The following is a 17002-nucleotide window of genomic DNA, read 5'->3' as shown; positions in this document are numbered from 1 at the left end:
TTCTGATATTAAAAGTTTGACTACTTCTTTTGGAACTGGTATTTTTCCACGAGCGAAGGAAACCTCAATTTTAATAATAGTAAAATTAGACTCTTGAAATTGAGTGTGTTCTCAGATAATTTGCATATGCACAAGCACACGCGCCCACACAGAATCAACATTAACTTCATCAAAACAAAACTTACGTGCTTAAAGCCTTAAACTACTACTACTACTGCCAAAACATATCTTAGGTGCTCCTCCAACTACTGCTATCAGAATAAGTAATTTAAACATTCCTAAAATTTACATGCAGTACAATACCTAAACGAGAACCCCCAAAGAGCATCTCCAGAAGACCCAACCATACATGGTATCTCACTAACATCGCTCCCAAATTGTGCATCAATCAGTAGTCTGCTCAAGTAAACTGATCAGCTTCAGAAGAAAAGAATTGTATGTACGGCAAATGACTTCAACAACAGATAGCCTTCCGCAGGAACCTTTAAGGGATAACTCGAGAATCAACAATCCTCTCTATTTAAGATGCAAGGATCGTTAACTTAAGTACTTGATTCACATAACAAGCATACAGATCACACATTTCAGTTTGAAAATAGAATGACTTCTCCAGCAGCTCATGGTCCAACAAGGCAAAAAGGGTGATTCACGGGTTTCAACCATTCTTAATATATTGGTCTTCAAAACCCTGTATAAATGAGCCTTTGGTGAGACTCAAAACAAACAGCCAATGATGACTCTGAACTAACAATGGGAAGCTGAAAGCATGATAAACATCTCATAAGACAAAAGTCATATGTCGAAAAGTAAATCAGCAAAAGAGTAACATTCAGTTAGAATCTTCCAACAGTATTTAACACAGTTAACCATAAAAAAGTATAAAAGATATTAAATGCATAAAGATTGGTCAGTCTCATATGCATGTCAAGCCCATTACAAGAAAATATCTCGAGACGTGTCCCTTGAATAAGATAAACAATGAACATACTATGGAATATTCTGATATTTTCCACACTCAACTAGGTACTAGATCTGCTTAATTAGCTATGTTTGCCAAAGTTCCAACAGATAAAAATAGGACCCACAGAACTTTTCATGATAGTGCAGTACAAATTAAATGTCCGAGTCAGTAGTGCATGAAAGGGATGTAGTGCAGCTTAATAGCACTAATGTAAGACCATTAAAAGTAATTACCCTTTAATAACAGCATGTATAGAGGTTCCGAACCTCGCTTCTTTTGTTAACCAAATAGCCAACTAGGTATTCCCAAAATCCCTTGAATATAAATATCATTCTTAAGATACCATTTAATCCATTAATGCACTAAATTGTACAGGTACCTACATTTATAAACTACAAATAAAGTACAGCATTCCATGGGTGACAATTAAAAGGACCTCAAGTATGAAAACCTACTAAAATAAGTTCAAGAAAAGAAATACCTGATACAAGACAGAGGAACAGGTACATGATGAAAACCAAATATGTAAATATCAGGTCAAACAACGGTCCCACGGTTCACATTTTTGTCAATTTGTCTTCCTTCTCTTTTTATGTCTTCTATCATTTCTGTCACTTTCCTCTGAACTTGACTCTGAATCAGAATCTGATTCAGAACTTGACCCACCTGAACTATCTGAATCAGAGCTTTTAGAATCATCATCTGATTCTGACACAGGCTTTTGTTGCTGCATTATAAGGCGTGGCATATTTTTCAAGTACTCTCTCAGGCTCTCTGTTATACCACCAAGACCAATCGATGTAAAGAAGTTTATCGCGAACCTTGTGTTCTTAGGATTATCTTTTGGGAAAATTGAATCAAATGAATCCTGCATAGTTGGATCATTGAGACGTTCATTTAGCAAACGTATGCCAAGATGCTCAGACAATTCCTGCAATAAATGAAATTCGGTTAATTCGATAATAAAAAAACACAAAAAATGTCAGGGGATCAAAGTATATATACCTGAAAAAGAATTTTTATAAAAATTCGGGAGGATGACGTGGTATCTTCCTCAGTTAAACGTATGTATGCCAGCACATGCCAAGGAAGTGCATCTGTTCCTAGTAAATGTGCAAAGAACTTTGCCACGTTACGTAGTTTATTTGTTTCAAGTCGATGAATCATTGAATATTGCTGGACAAAACACTTCTCAAAATTTTCCTGGTGGACTTTGTTGATCATGCAAAACCGTTGGCCCAACAGACCATAATAGCGAAGATATGTTCTCTCTTGACTGCAACACTCGAGAAGCATAATACATAGCTCCATCTGTTAGGTAAACAAATAAGAAGTAAGCATTCATGTCGGAGAAGGAAATAGAAGGTACATAAAATCAAGTAACAAATGGACATGTAGTGATGTAGAGCATCCAGCAACTACTGTAGACAAAATATAGCAAGTGAAAGTAGCCATTATGCTATTTTTCAATGAGTCCACCCAAGAGCAAATAAGACAGAGGGTAACTAGTTACAATTTACAAGAAATAACTACATAAAAAACCAGTGCATCTTATTATGTCTACAGGAGTACATTTTGTAAGTGTTATTTACCTAATGAGATTCAGAACTTCAAAAAATCATGATGCTTTAAGAATAAACCACAGTCATTCAGTACAAAGGGCATATAATGCATTACTTACCTCCTGACCAGGTTCAAGTTTGATTTTTAGCAACTTATGACCAGCCTCTTCAAAATCAACACTTGACATGATTGTCAGATATATGGTTCTCCGCAGATTAACAAGATTAGTCTCTGTTTCATCCTTTATTTTCATCTGTTCATCATCCTCTTCTTCAGAATCTTCTTCATCTTCATCATCTGAGGCAACATCAGAGCCTTCTTCCTCTTCAGAAGATTCCGTCCCAAGTATACTTATTTTAAGGTCCTCATAGGCCTTTTCATCTTCAAGGAATTGTGGATTTGGCTTAAAAACATCTGCAAGATCACATAAATATTATAAGTACTTAGAAATATAAGATCTGCCAGTAATGATTACAGCATTTAAACTGAATAAAAATACCAAGGTTTGTCTCAGGATCTAGCTCATATTCAAGGGAAATCTCATGGGTAAACTGGTCCTCTTGCTCCACAAGGTCCAGATCAGGCCGGATAGCAGGAAATCCCTGAATATTAATGTAAAACAACAATACAATCTTCAATTTGGCCTACTTCATCAAAAAACATGCTTTAAGACAAAACTTTGCAACAATTTATTTATACCTGAAACTTGGCCTTTCTGATGGCAAAAAGGCCTTCAATTAGAAACTGAACACGTTTATCTATTTCACCTTCATGAAGTATACCACGGAACCTCTCAAAAATACCTGCAAAAATTAAGAAATAAGTAACACATTAAAATTGTATATATACAATGGGAAAATATACCAGCTCCACATGCCTACAAAGATAATTTTAGTACTGAAAACAGGCATACTCTTAGGACTTCACTATGTCCCCTATAAGTGAATAACAAATGTCAATCCTTAAGTGTGATTTAGATTCTTATGACTACCAGTACTTTACATATTTTCGCACTTTAAAGTTAAAATGTTTAGGACTTAATCATATGGGTAAAACTTAAGGAATATCAACCGTAATTACAGTATATAGCATGAAATAACCTAAATTTACAATAACTAATCCCATGATCACTTTTAAAGATAAGACAAATATTTTGCACTGTTTGCTACCACATGCAAGATAAAAGAAGAGTGGAAGGAATACTGGGGAGTAAGCTAACCTGTACTTACTTCCTATTGCTATAAGAAGCCAAGAAAACTAACTTATGTATCAACTAAAATCGAGTAACTAAGAAGTCATAATTATATATACTTGACTAACTACGATTGAGTACCTAAAAGTATCAACTAAAATCTAGATTTCCTGGACATCAGAAACAAATTAATGTATGCTAACCATATTCTTTTCATTTTAAAGTGTGAAACCAAAAGAATATGGTAGACATCATATCTAGGGGTGTCAATCCAGTTCGTGAGGTCGAGGTCAAATTCGTGCTTGTTTACTAAATGAGCTGAGCTCGACCTAAAATCAGCTCACTCAAGCTTAGCTCGATATATATAATATAAATTTATATTATTATATATTTATATATAATCTCTATTAGTTTGCACAATTGTTGTTTGGCAAGTTGGTCAGATCTCCTCTTTTCCTCGGTGACCAGCAATCAAATCCATTACTATTTTTAACTCGGTGCATTCTTTAGGTCATGTTAGAGGAATTCATAGTCCCACATCGGAATAAATATACTTGGCAAGGGCCCTTATAGCTGCTGCGCTCTGCCCCTAACTTTAGAAAAGTTTAACTACTACGGCAATATCGTAAGGAATCTTTTTAGAACAGGGCCATAAAAGATATGAGCCAAGCCAGCTCATTATTTGGGCAAGCCAAGCCAATGAAAAAAGGCTCATATGATCTTCAGTTGAAGAAGAGTGAATAACATCATATTCATGAATTAAAGTTTCTGGTCTAGTAGGTCACCAACTAGTACTCATCGTTGCTGTAAATCAGATGTACATTTTGCAGCTAACTTGCAGTGATCTTTAAAGTTCAACAAGGAGTGACGGGAAATAAATGCCTTAATATGACACTTAGATACACAAATAGTTCAATTTCTTCAACCAAGAAAGGTGGGAGTTATTTTCATCAATATTCAAAGTTAACATGGGGATGACTTTAGTTCAGTCGAGAAGAATATATATGCACTGCATCAGGATTATGAATATTTAGATTAGGTGGGATCAAGAGTGATTTAACAAGGTTGAACAAAGGAAATGCAGTCCAAACTCCAACCTGATGTTATTCTAATTAATTTATGGAACTAAGGAAGTGCTTACAATATACCATAATTAGGTTCACTGGCTATTTCAATACATAATGTGAGTTGATAAAATTACACAGGTGTAAAATATATAAAATGAAGTAGCTTAACAGGGTTGTAGAAATAATGATAGAATCAAACTGATGGCTCAAAGGTCAAGATAGAAAATGAGTATATCCAAGAATAGTTCGGTTTCATGCCAGATAGATCTACAATAGAGATGAACTTGCACAATTTCTTTATTCTCTTGTAAAAATAACATGCCTCATTCATTTCCATTGACATAAACAAAGCAGTGAGAAAAAGAAAATCTCATCTCAGGAGGATGATCAAGAAGGATCAGTCTTTCAGAAACTAGTACAGTAGAAAGCTTCAGATTATTTTCGACATTAGCCATATTCAGAAGTTACTTGAAAATAGAGCACGTCTTACCATGAAGACCTAGGGGAACAACATCCTGCAATAATGCTCCACATTCTTTAACAAACCCTACAGCTACCTGCAAGGGGAAAATGCACATATATATATGTGAGAAACTACATTTGCAAGCTCATCATAACGCACAATACATCCTAACAACTTTACCTCTACACTATCATCTGTGGGATTTTCCAACAGCACTGTGAGAAGCTCCAGAGCAACAAGCTCATGGGCCACTAGCTGGTTCACAAGGTGCGCTATAAACTTCGTCGCAGCAAGTAGTTGGGGCTAAACGTCAACAGATACACATCATATCTATTAGCAAACTGTCTTTCTCCAATTACAGTACAAATTAGAGATGCAAAATAGATCTATTCTATTACTTATACCTTGTCATTTCTCTTATAGGCTCTCTTGAGCTGCAACACAATCCTCACCAAAAGAAGCCTGCCCACTTCTGGAAACTTTGTATTGACAACAGCAACCAACGCGGCGAACACATCCGTAAACCCCGGAGAAGCCATTTGTGATTTCATACACGATCTGCAGAACAGACCCCTCCCACGGATAAGATTCTCCGAGAAGAGCTCCGGGATGATGTTCTTGATGTTGGTCGCATTGACCTTATTCACCAGCCCATTGATACTCTTCCTCAAAGCATCCCAGGTCAGTCTCTGATAAGTCTCGCTGCTCTTGTCCTGGACGTCCCGCATCATCTGCGCCATCCGGTGAGGCGGGATGTAGATGCCGCCAGTCCTCCCTGGGATCGTTTCCGGAAGCGGTGGTGGGGGCGGCAGCTCGGGCTCGGGTTTCTTCGATTCTTCCTCTCTCGGCCTCTTTTCTTCTTCTCTTTCTTCTTCGACTCTATCACGATGCTTGCGGCGATCTCGAGGGCTCTCGTCTCGGGACCTCCGATGCCGACGAGGGCTCTCTTCGCGGTCTCTATCCCTTTCGCCTTTCCTGCTCCGGTCGTCGCCGTTCGCCTCCCTGTGGTGACTCCTCTTCCTCTCACCCTCATCATCACGGTGGCGACGATGGCGGCGCTCCTCGTCCCTCGACGGTCTTCCTTTCCGGCGATCGCCGGAATCCGAACCGCCATCGTCTTCCTCGTCGGAGCTGCGGCGGTGGCGATGCCGGCGCTCGCTCCTCCTCTCCCGGTCGCGGTGGTGGTGGCGCCGCTCATCCGGAGGGGAAGCCTTAGATCTGCGACCATTCTTGGCAGAGGTTTCCCGGCGCCGCGTCCTGTGATCGCCAGAGTCGTCCTCATCGGAGGAGGGATTCGAGACCGCCATACTCTCGAACTCGTCTACACTTGAAATTTCCCGATCTAAAGAGGGAGATTCAGATAAGCCCTTAGGGCTTGGCGGAGAAGAGGACCCGAACCGACCTGTCTATTAAACGGGTCCCGTTGGGTTGCGAAAGCTAATATCCGTTAGCTAGTTGGGTCGGATCTTTGTTCGCTAATAATAGACTTGTTCATTCAATAAATGAATTGAAATATTTTGAGTTCAAAATAATTATTTTTCGCTCAATATAACTTGGAATTATATATATAATATTACCCTCTAAAATTATAATCTGATATAAAGACGGTAGATATAGTTTATTCATTTTACTTCAATGCTTGTCAATAGGGGAAGTTTGGTTATATTGTTTAGATAGGATATCTAACGGTTATAATTTAGTTTTAATCACGTGAAAGATAAATACTTAAGAAAATAACTCAAACCACATAGGTTTAAAACTATATCCGAATCAGAGATTGCTCTACGACTCTGCTACCCTCTCAACCTCCTATAAATACATCAGAATGCCAAGGAAAGCATTCAATTATTTCTCTCTCGTGTAGTACTGAAAGAATTATCATGGACGGCGACGTGCCATACTCAGAAGAAGTTTTGAACGAGGAAGAAGATGATGATCTGGTGATGGCTTTGGAGGAGGAAGAAGATGATACGGGGGTGAACGTGGAGGAGGACGACGACGAAAGTTGCCTGAGCTTCCAAGGATCAGAGACTTCGCTAGACGATGCACAATCCCAAGATGCTGAGAGTTGTATTTGTTCGGAGCTTGAGGGCGAGGAGGAAGAAGAAGAAGAAGACGCCACGTCGGTCGGCAGGCTCGACGAACTCCTCGACGTGTTGAGTGTTGATGGAGACGACGGAGGGGAGGTTGTCGAAGACTACGACGTCTCGGAGTCTGAAAGAAGGATGGATGAAAGGTTGTTGCAGGACATCCATGACAAAAGTTTTTTCAAGTTCTTTTTTTAAAGTTAATTTCTATTGACAGCCCCTTTCATAGAATTGATTCACTAAATACATGACGTTAAAATACATTTTGAGCTTTTTTTTATTATTACATATATACATCGTAAATAATGAAAATTTATAAAATTCAAGTTAAAATCATAATTTTTTCAACATATTTTAGAAAACTGATTTGCTAAGTTATCAAATATCTACTGCTCAGTGTGTGAAAGCATCTACAATTTGAATTGCTAGAGTATAGATTAATAAAATACAACAATAATAGTGACTTCAAATATCTACGAAATGGTTTCTTTGAAAGAAACCTATATTTATAAATAATTTGGAGTGATATTATTATTTTTTTGAAAAAAAAAACCAATACGAGGTAAATTAGACTATGGTACCAAAATATATCGCCAAAAAATTCAATGAGGAAAAGCAAATTTTATTGGATTAAGAATGTAAAAGTTTTGAATTACTGCTAAGGAATAATTGGCCTTTTACTAAACTACTACCATACAAGCGACCAAAATCAACACAAGATCCATAGACTGACTCAAGACTATGAAACATCAGAATAAATAATGCATCCAGCACACGAGTACTTTGGGAATTCTGCTGGCCTCACAGGCTGTTGCTGAAACAAACAAATCTTACTGTGAAAGCTTGACCGTCTCCAACATGGGGAACAACTTCTCCAACTTGACATTAGAGAGAATTCTGTTCGGATCAAGCTCCGCGCGTGCTTTGTTATAGGCATCAACCGGGAAACGCCTCCTCAATCTAGCCTGGAGTGCTGCAAGCTCTTCCTTGTCCTTTGGAACCTGCAGAATGTAAAAATAAGCCAGCTAGAAGAGTAGCTTAATGACCTGAGCACCTTCAACACTACCATACACAAACAAGGTAGGTTACAAGGATGACAATTTGTTGCATATTGACATGAAAAGAAAGAATGGATACTAGCATTCTGTAGCCAATCAAATGCCTGTCTGAAGAACTTCAGAACATAACATTGTAAATTTTGTTATTCCAGAGAAATACGAGAATATTGGTTCCAGCAATTTATGTGACTGTTGTCACATTTTTGCATTGGACTTTTCCTCGAGTAACGAGGAAAGAAATATACATTGTAGCATCGATATTTGATCACACTAGAGATAATGTGGATGACAGTTACGATATCATTGCATACTCAGAAATTACAGGCTAACATAGCCGAGAGCTTATGGTTGTGAATCCATCCTTTCTCCAAATCCTCCAACTACACTTTTCGCCAGGATTAAAGAAGCTTTCTCATATATATTTCTTTTAGAGAGATAACCGAGATCATACTAGCCTGTCAACTTATGATACGGAGGACCTTTCCCAACAGCATGTAATTCCACTTCAAGAAATGCCACACTACGTAACCTTGTCCAAAAACAAAAACCTGATGCAATAAATAAAAGGAGGTTCAAAAGATCTCCAGTAATCAATAGATACCTCAATTTTGGCCCAATGCTCATAAGCAGAATAGGCATCCCATAGTCTAGTTTGAGTGAGACGCCTGTAATTGAAGAACTCTTCTGTGATATCCTTTCTCTGGCGAGCATCCGTTGTTGGTAGGTACATGATGATACCAACCTACATAACCATAACACTACAGATTTAATAAGATCTAAGAGAAACTAGTCAAAGTACAGCATGCAACAAAAAGATGATCTATATGAACTCCTTACAAGGACCCTTCTGAAGACATAATAATACCAACCATAATGCAAGGACACCAATTAACTTTTGAGATTGATAGATAATTATACAATAAAGGAAAGTAATTTCATAAAGGAGAATATATCACTTCCCATAAAAAATGAACCCCACGAAATAGATGACCTCCAAAACATGAAATGCATTGCAGTAATTTCCAAATTTTTTTTAAAAGAATCTACAATATATAAACTATGCATATGTTAATAGTACATATACCAAGCCACCCCATTGAAGCTCACTTGTTACATGCAGAGGCATGGAAGAACTATCTACAGGATCTATCTTATGATGGACCAATTAAAAATTGCAGACAATATATGGTACATTTGCAACGAATCAAATCTAGATCATATGTAGTTGTGAAATCATCTAGCAGAGGCCAAAGATAAAAATTAAAGAGAATTGTGTTACCCATGAAAATATATCATCTTCACTGGAACTTGAAGCTGAGCTCATGAGGCTCTTACTGCGAGCTGTCCAACGCTGTTCAATAGGTGCTGGCGCTGGTATATCTTCGCTTTCTATGAGCTGCTTCAACTCCTCTAGGTAGTCCAAATCCTTCATGCTTGGTTTTGACAAGGTCCCTGCTGGGAAGCAGGTCTCAGAGACCCATTGTTGCCCACCACAATCAAACCCCAGTATTTCATCACTCCAACCTACCCGATATCCCTCTGACTTCTTCCAATACTCAGCTTCTGCTTGATTAATTTTTATGACATGGTCCTTGTTGAGAGGATCAAGGGCAAGAAGCTTATCCCGCAGCTCAGTAAAAGAGAGCTGGTTTATGTCTGGCTCATCACTTCCTGCTTCAATTCTGCAATAATCTATTAACTGGTAGTGAACACTTAGCTATCTAGAAGATTCCAATTTAACATAGATCAAACCTAGAGACATAAAGTAGAAAGAAGGCTTTCTCAAACAATCGAGAAAAATAATGATCTTCTCAGAGGCATCGACAGGTCAGTAGCCTTCAATTAGCTGCTCAAACAAAAGGAATGCGCTTTACCTATATTTCTTGAGGGAATCACGATAAAGATCACGAACATGTTGCACTGCTTCATCCTTCCCATATTTTGGCGTGAACTTTGGAGTATTCCACTTCGAAGGAGGATTGCACTCAACAACAACGACTGTGTCAGTATATGGGATCCACAAGTATTTCACGTGCTTATTTTCAGCTAGCCGCTTCCTGCAAACAAATAAGAAAATAAAAATTCTTACCGACGTGAAAGACCACCATGATGAAAAAAAATTTAACAAGGCTACCATTCAACAGAATAATTAATTTACTTGTGGTTCTTCCGGATCTCGTCTACGTTAGACACAAATGTATGTTCAACAAGCTCATGTCTCTCCACACACTGAAGAGTGACTTCAGCAACCACTCCAAGGCCACCCAGACCACAGCGAGCCAGATAAAACAGGTCAGGATCTTTCTCTCTTGACACCTCTATTGTTCCCTTGGCAGGAGTTACAAGTTTCATGCTAACAACCTGCTCATCAATGGGAGGCAATCTTGCACCGGTGCCGTGGGCACCAACCTGGACATGAGAAGAGAACATGACATCCTTTAACTGAACACTACGATCAAAGGTAACAAAATGATCATGAAACGGAATTGTGACAGTATAACAGAGTAAGCCTTAAATACTTCAACGGAAGACTTTCATCTTTTAGGCAGTTCTAGCCGAAATTATACGGATACCATCATACTATCTTTAGCCAAAAGATGTTGAAATCAAAATAAGTTATGGCCACTGAGGCTTTACTTTTGGTAATTTTTAACGAACTTCCAGGGGTTTTCAAATTTTTTTTAAGCTGAAGAAGTGTTAATGCTTCCTTTAGCCTATTTAACTTGCACTGGTGGATAGTTGGGGCAACCGGGCAACCAGGGCAAGTGTACGATGAGATCACGAAAGTCCTCCTAGTTCAAGTAGGAAACTGGGGTTCAAGTTGCTCCGGTGACGGAGGTAGGGTTATCCAAAAACAACAATATATGTATAAATTCGCCAGTAGTTGCTTGAATAAAGGACACCCATTGATATCAAATCAAATAAGATGATCTATTTCTGAGTCCTTTGGACTTCCTCCTAGAAGCCAAGGTTGAGAGGATTAAAAAAAAAGTCATCTCAAGTTTATGTTCCTCCCCGTTAGAAGACAATTCCCAGTCATTATATTTTTCTCACATATCAAAGCGGTAAAACACTCAAAAGAAAGCACTTCAGAAAACCCAACATCCAAGATCAAAATTTTGCTCCACCATTTATAGACAAACCTAAAAAAGAGGCAAAAAAAGGAGTAAACCTGTATGATTCCACCAACTTGCTGCTCCCGGATCGACGCAAAATTCTGGAGCGTAAGCCCATGCTCCTTCAAGGCATCCACGAGCTCCGCGATGCGTATCCCCGCCTGCACGGTGGCCCTCTTCGTCTCGCGATCCACCTCGAGCACCTTATCCATGAGCGCAAGGTTCACCATCCCAGCCCTAGAAAGGCCGATCCCATTGGGCGACAACCCCGACCCCACCGGCCGCAGTTTGGCGCGCTTCTCATCCGCTTCCCTCACCGCGGCCTCGAGGTCGGCTAGGGTTTCCGGCTGGAGAAGCACGCGGGTGTGGACTTCGTGGGTGCCGCTCCAATTGGAGACAGTGTGGAGGTCTTCGGGGAGCGGGGCGTAGCGAAACATCTGAGCTTTCTTGTGCTTGGCGTCGGCAGGGAAGGGGAACGAGTAGTAGGTGGCGGCGCCGCAGCCGAGGAGGAGCACGAAGTAACCAGCATACCGACGGAGCTCCGCATCGGATGAGGAGGAGGAGGAAGAGGTGGTGGAGAGGGGGCGGAGGAGGAGGTGGGGGCTAGGATAAGTGTAAGGGTTTAGGGTTTGGGAGTGGCGAAGGAGGGAAGAGGAGGAGGAGGAGGGGCGGAGGAGGCGAGCGAAGAGGGGACGCATTTTTTATTTATTTTAATTATTTTCTTTGATCGAAGTGCGATTTTTGTGGATTGATTTGGTTTTAGCCGGTTGGTATTTATTACGGATAGAGATGTATGAATGAATGTATCATTCGGCAATTTACGCCGTGGGGCGGTGGGGCCCCTCCGCTGCCGTTCCGTTGAGAAGAAGGTCCACTTTTAATATACGGATAGAATTACAGTTTGTATATAGAGTAGATTAGAGCAGTTGCGTTCAGATTTCACTGTAGAAATTTCGTACAAAGAAGTGTATTACAGTACAGAATATGCTCTCGTTGCTTTTAAAGAGCAACTTATTTTTCATTTTGGCACACAAAAGATATATCAAAATAAACTACGTTTCAATTTATTTATCAAATGTGATATAATTCATTGTGGCGTAATAAAAATACTAATAAGTTTAGTATTTTTATTATTTTTTTTTCTAAATTACTGAAATACTAAGTTTAAAAAATTTATATACATCAGTATTTTTATCAAAAAAAAATATTAATTAATTTGATATTTTTATTCAGACTATAATAAATTAGATTCTATTTGATAAATAAATTTAAACATAATTTATTCGGATAAAAAGTTGTGAAACAAGGCTAATTTAGTCAAAAACTCGACAAAAGGAATAAACGAGCATCATTCTTCGCGGCTTTAACGCTTGCAAGCAAACACTGTGGATAATAATTACGAGCTAATGGTGTGATTTAGGCATCAAATAATAGCACCCCTTCAATTGTGACATGTTCCACTTCACTATCACGGTGGCATTTTTGGGGATACTAATCCAACTCTTGGATACCGACAGGTTTTCATTAAGATTCGATGATGGATGGATTCATCCCATACATGATTTGTCTTAGATGGCAAAACTGACAAGATTATGAGTAGTGTAATTATTTTCTCTCTGCTCGAGGAGAGAATTAAAACATTGAAATACACCAAATAGATTCTGTCTAAGATGTGTCCGTCAGTCAATGGGAATCAAAATGGGAGGAGGTTGATTCCGTTTACTGCATTCATCTTAAGAAGACGATATGAGTAAATACAACAAGGCTTAGTTGGGCTTTTGCTAGTGGAGTTTCTGCAGGCCGGGGAGAAGTGCAAAAGCTTCTCCTTTTGGATGTTTGCAAAACTTTTTTCTTTTGTTATAAACTAAATCTCTTACTCCTCGTTTACTCAGAAACCACTTTAAAAATTTAAGCTACTAGAGAACGATAATTTTTATATTTTATATTCTAACACTTTTCCACGTGTCATTTTTTTCGAGCCAATTATAACATTGTCAAAAAGATATGTGAGATTTGTCAAAAGAGTTTTGATGGTCTAGATTGAACACAAAGGTGTTAGGAGTTTTCCATATTCTCCACATAATGGTGAGATTGAGATGATAGGTTGCTACCTCAACTTAATCTTAGATTATATGAGAATAGCTGTATGAGATCACGTTCATCCGATTGTGTTTTATTCGTCAATCATATCGGATCGTAGATCTAAAAAATTTACCACGTACACAAAAAGGTGTCTCGTATAAAAATAACAATTGCGATTGGTTGATAAACTCGAGCTTTTGACCAAACTAGTTCTCTTTTATATTTTATTTAACCAAATAGATTATCTCTCAAACCTAATGTCAAAATGGGTCTGTGAGACACTATAGCTCTAGGTAAAGATCGACGATTTACCTTTAAGTAAAACATTTTATCTAAAAGAATTTTAAAATAATTAAAATAAAATTTGAAAGAGCTAGCAGTTTTCTTTTTCTTTTTTGCGATTCTAAGCGTAATTGGTTTCGGAGAATGACTATATCATTCCAACTTATAGAACTCTTTTTATATCACAATGACATATTTTATGATTAAAATGGATAACTAAGCATAATGTTATAACATCTAATCTTTTTTATATTTTTTTAATCTTTCTCATTTAATTTTTTTAATAAAACGCTAAATTTTTAATGTTCTATGTGTATTTTTTTCTAGTAAATTATTGAAATGTTCAGCATTTTTCTTTCAATAAAAATGCTGGTATTATTAGCATCTTACTTTGGGCAAGTAAAATGCTTAATAGCTTAATTTTATTTAAAACAAATATATTTTAATATTAAGCTAGGATTTAAGCCATTTAAAAGAAATAAAGAGCTTAGATCAGCTGGTATTGCCCCTTCCATACTAAAAAGGTCAGAGTCAATCAAAAATTGCAGATTGGGTGGTATGAACTTACCCTGCCCTATAAGAACTTCTATGGCTGAGGTTATACCTTGGTGCGCTGTTTAGTCAGCCACCATATTACCCTTTCTATAAATATGGGCTATTTGACGATCGATCAAACTCATAAGAATGGACTTACAATTATTAATTACATTCCTAACTTGTCATGGGCAGTCACATTCTCCTCTCAAAATTCTCATAAGAGTTTGTGAGTCTGACTCTACCTCCACTTTGGAGCTAGGAACCACCATCCTCAGACCCATTTTTATGGCCTATGCCTCTAAGAATAGGAGAGAGAGCGTAGGGATAGGTTCCCATTTCCCTGACATTTCTCATCAGCATCACAAACTAGAGCTCCAGCACCTGCTTAATATGCATCCTTTTTGAAGGCTCCATCAGTATTTAATTTCACTCACCCCTTTGCCAGTTTGGATTAAAGACGTCTCTTACGCGTCCTTACGTGGTGGTGTTGATTCTTCTTTTAGCTAGAGCAATACTCTTTTGCTAAGTGGATTGCGGGCCTAGCCACATTATATATGCTTGCTCCACATTGTCACTAAAAGCCTCACAGTTTTTTTGTTTCCATATTCCTTAGTAGACTACTACAATTAGTGCCTTAGTTTGGTTACACCTCCATACATCTTTATCCCAAGACACCAATAGCCAATCAAGGGCCACCCTACCAGTTAGCGCATTCCCATCATTTTGCGCCATCTCCACAGCCATACAAACCTCCAACCTATAGTGTGCGGCAAGTGAAAAGGAGGCGATCTGCCAATTTAGCGAACAAGCCGCAAAGGCAGCAACGATCCCCACCTCCTAACCTCATTGCATGTAGCATCGGCTTCATCAGGAGGTGATTCTAGAGAAGGTTCCAATAGAACAAACGGACCCCCGCAGCACCATCGGCAACGCCCATAGCTCCCTCCAACTGTGCCACTCATCCATCTTCAGCGTAGTAGGATGGCAATAGATGGAACCTGCCTTTGGAGCTCCGATTGGATGAGGCCACGGATGTAAGCCATTTGGATAAAGTCTAGTTGCCATACTAATAAAGCTACAAATGATTAGAATCCGCCAGCAATAATTGCTGTAAAATTGTCTAAAATACTAATTGCACCCTTCTTTTATTAGAGCTTGCATATAAAAAGCCACACTAAAGCTATTTTATGGTCAACCACTTATATATTTCAATATTTGCATACGTTATCTACTCTTTCCTCTTTTTTATTTTTTAACAAAAAGCTTGTTAACAAAAATTTTATTCATTCATTGAATTAGCTTTATACATAACATGAGAGCAAAAGTAAGGCGACATCCTTTAGTATAAGTGTTATAATTACATAAATAATGCATTACATCAAAAAAAAAATAGGGTATCAAGAATTAGGGTATAACATAATATGCTCGCTGAAAGCACAAACCTCAAAGATTCACAAACGCAAAAGACTTAAAATCAGCTTGCGTCTCGTTGTAGTCTAATAATTATAAATGCACAATCCTACGAATCTACAAAGTTGGAGAAGAATCTCTAATCAACAACTCAGAAAACTACACTACAATAAAAAAAAATTAATGGCCAAAGAACATTATTCCTTTCACAATAATGGGTTCGACTAAGGCGCCCTTCTCCACTACCCTCTCGACTAAATTCTAAAGCCAAGTGTAGCTCGATCTAACTAGAGGTGAACTTGTGAACCCCATAGAGGATGCAAGGTAGTAGGGAACAAGTGGTACTAAGTGACTACAGCGGATGACGACAAAGGGGAAAGCATGATGAAGGAGAAATTGGAGTGTGCTAGAGGACGAAGAGAACAAAATATAGGAGCAACAATATAAGGAGATCATAGCAGGTGGTGAGGAAGAGAACAGTGTTGAAGCATGGCTAGAGGAGCAAAGCGAGTTGGCTACCAAAGCAATTACGAGAAGATTAGAGCGAGCAGCAAGGAAGGGGTGTCATAGTGTAGCTAGATGACGATGAGAAGAGTGAAGTGGGTTGATGACGGGGAGATCAAAGTAGGTAGTGAGGATGAGTACAACAAAGAAGAGTTGAAAGGAAAAATTTTAGAGAAAAAATAAGCGAGTAAGAGGTAAAGTGATAGGAGAAAATAGCATCCGTTTCTTGCTTCTTCCTTAGTCATTTGGACTAGAAGAGAAAGAGAAGGGAAGGAACATGCTGAAAGACGATGAGAAAAATTTTCTCAAAGATGATAGGAGAGCCGTTGACCGAATCCTAGCAGAACTAGGGCTTATGTATCTATCTTTTTATAATATGAACAAAAGAACACTTAAGCCAGATTAAGGATTTTTTTTAATAGGTTAGTTCTATTTTTTAAACTATTTGGGGAAATTGCGTGGTACTGTATTTAATCTCACATGCTCTCTTTTGCTCTAAAGAAATTTATTTATCGAAGTAGTTAAAAAGGACAACTCTTTAATTAATAAATTAAAAGAAATTAACTTATAAAAACCCGATGTACCACGAGGAGTGTTCTGATCTCATTTTGCAAAAAAAGGATGGAATAATTGAAGTGCAGGAGTATAATTGATAAATTTGCTAAAAGAGAGGGTGCTAT

The 17002-nt window shown here is 38.3% G+C and overlaps 2 protein-coding genes across 4 annotated transcripts; both read right to left on the bottom strand.

Moving 5' to 3' along the window:
- Positions 1 to 68: 68 nt before the first annotated feature.
- Positions 69 to 6635, bottom strand: LOC140775887 (uncharacterized). 3 transcript variants are annotated; one of them, XM_073119369.1, is made up of 9 exons: positions 5651 to 6635; positions 5427 to 5549; positions 5274 to 5340; positions 3224 to 3327; positions 3024 to 3126; positions 2643 to 2938; positions 1967 to 2272; positions 1443 to 1892; positions 69 to 758 (listed from the first exon to the last, which is right to left on the bottom strand). In XM_073119369.1, exons 1-8 carry the CDS (start codon positions 6551 to 6553, stop codon positions 1530 to 1532), a joined length of 2265 nt encoding a protein of 754 aa, XP_072975470.1. In that variant the 5' UTR covers positions 6554 to 6635; the 3' UTR covers positions 69 to 758; positions 1443 to 1529. The 3 variants fall into 3 exon arrangements, with proteins under 3 accessions (XP_072975470.1, XP_072975469.1, XP_072975468.1); XM_073119368.1 differs by having other exon boundaries at positions 69 to 702; XM_073119367.1 differs by having other exon boundaries at positions 69 to 688.
- Positions 6636 to 7934: 1299 nt separating this feature from the next.
- Positions 7935 to 12240, bottom strand: LOC140775396 (L-galactono-1,4-lactone dehydrogenase 2, mitochondrial). The gene is made up of 6 exons (XM_073118662.1): positions 11564 to 12240; positions 10550 to 10800; positions 10266 to 10448; positions 9671 to 10073; positions 8993 to 9133; positions 7935 to 8334 (listed from the first exon to the last, which is right to left on the bottom strand). Exons 1-6 carry the CDS (start codon positions 12203 to 12205, stop codon positions 8164 to 8166), a joined length of 1791 nt encoding a protein of 596 aa, XP_072974763.1. The 5' UTR covers positions 12206 to 12240; the 3' UTR covers positions 7935 to 8163.
- Between the last annotated feature and the right edge of the window lie 4762 nt (positions 12241 to 17002).

Source organism: Typha angustifolia, chromosome 14, assembly GCF_048772165.1.
Source record: "Typha angustifolia cultivar Huaian chromosome 14, ASM4877216v1, whole genome shotgun sequence".
In the NCBI taxonomy this organism is placed as follows: Eukaryota; Viridiplantae; Streptophyta; class Magnoliopsida; order Poales; family Typhaceae; genus Typha; species Typha angustifolia.
The sequence above is the reverse complement of the archived record's forward strand: the minus strand, read 5'-3'. Positions and strand labels throughout refer to the sequence as shown.

Coding starts and splice junctions, on each gene's coding strand:
- LOC140775887 (XM_073119369.1), bottom strand. CDS start 6,553: ATGGCGGTCTCGAATCCCTCCTCCGATGAGGACGACTCTGGCGATCAC. Junction 5,550..5,650: donor CCTATAAGAGAAATGACAAG/GTATAAGTAATA, acceptor GTTGACGTTTAG/CCCCAACTACTTGCTGCGAC. Junction 1,893..1,966: donor TTATAAAAATTCTTTTTCAG/GTATATATACTT, acceptor CATTTATTGCAG/GAATTGTCTGAGCATCTTGG.
- LOC140775396 (XM_073118662.1), bottom strand. CDS start 12,205: ATGCGTCCCCTCTTCGCTCGCCTCCTCCGCCCCTCCTCCTCCTCCTCT. Junction 10,074..10,265: donor GATTCCCTCAAGAAATATAG/GTAAAGCGCATT, acceptor AGATTATTGCAG/AATTGAAGCAGGAAGTGATG. Junction 9,134..9,670: donor AAGATGATATATTTTCATGG/GTAACACAATTC, acceptor ATGGTTATGTAG/GTTGGTATCATCATGTACCT.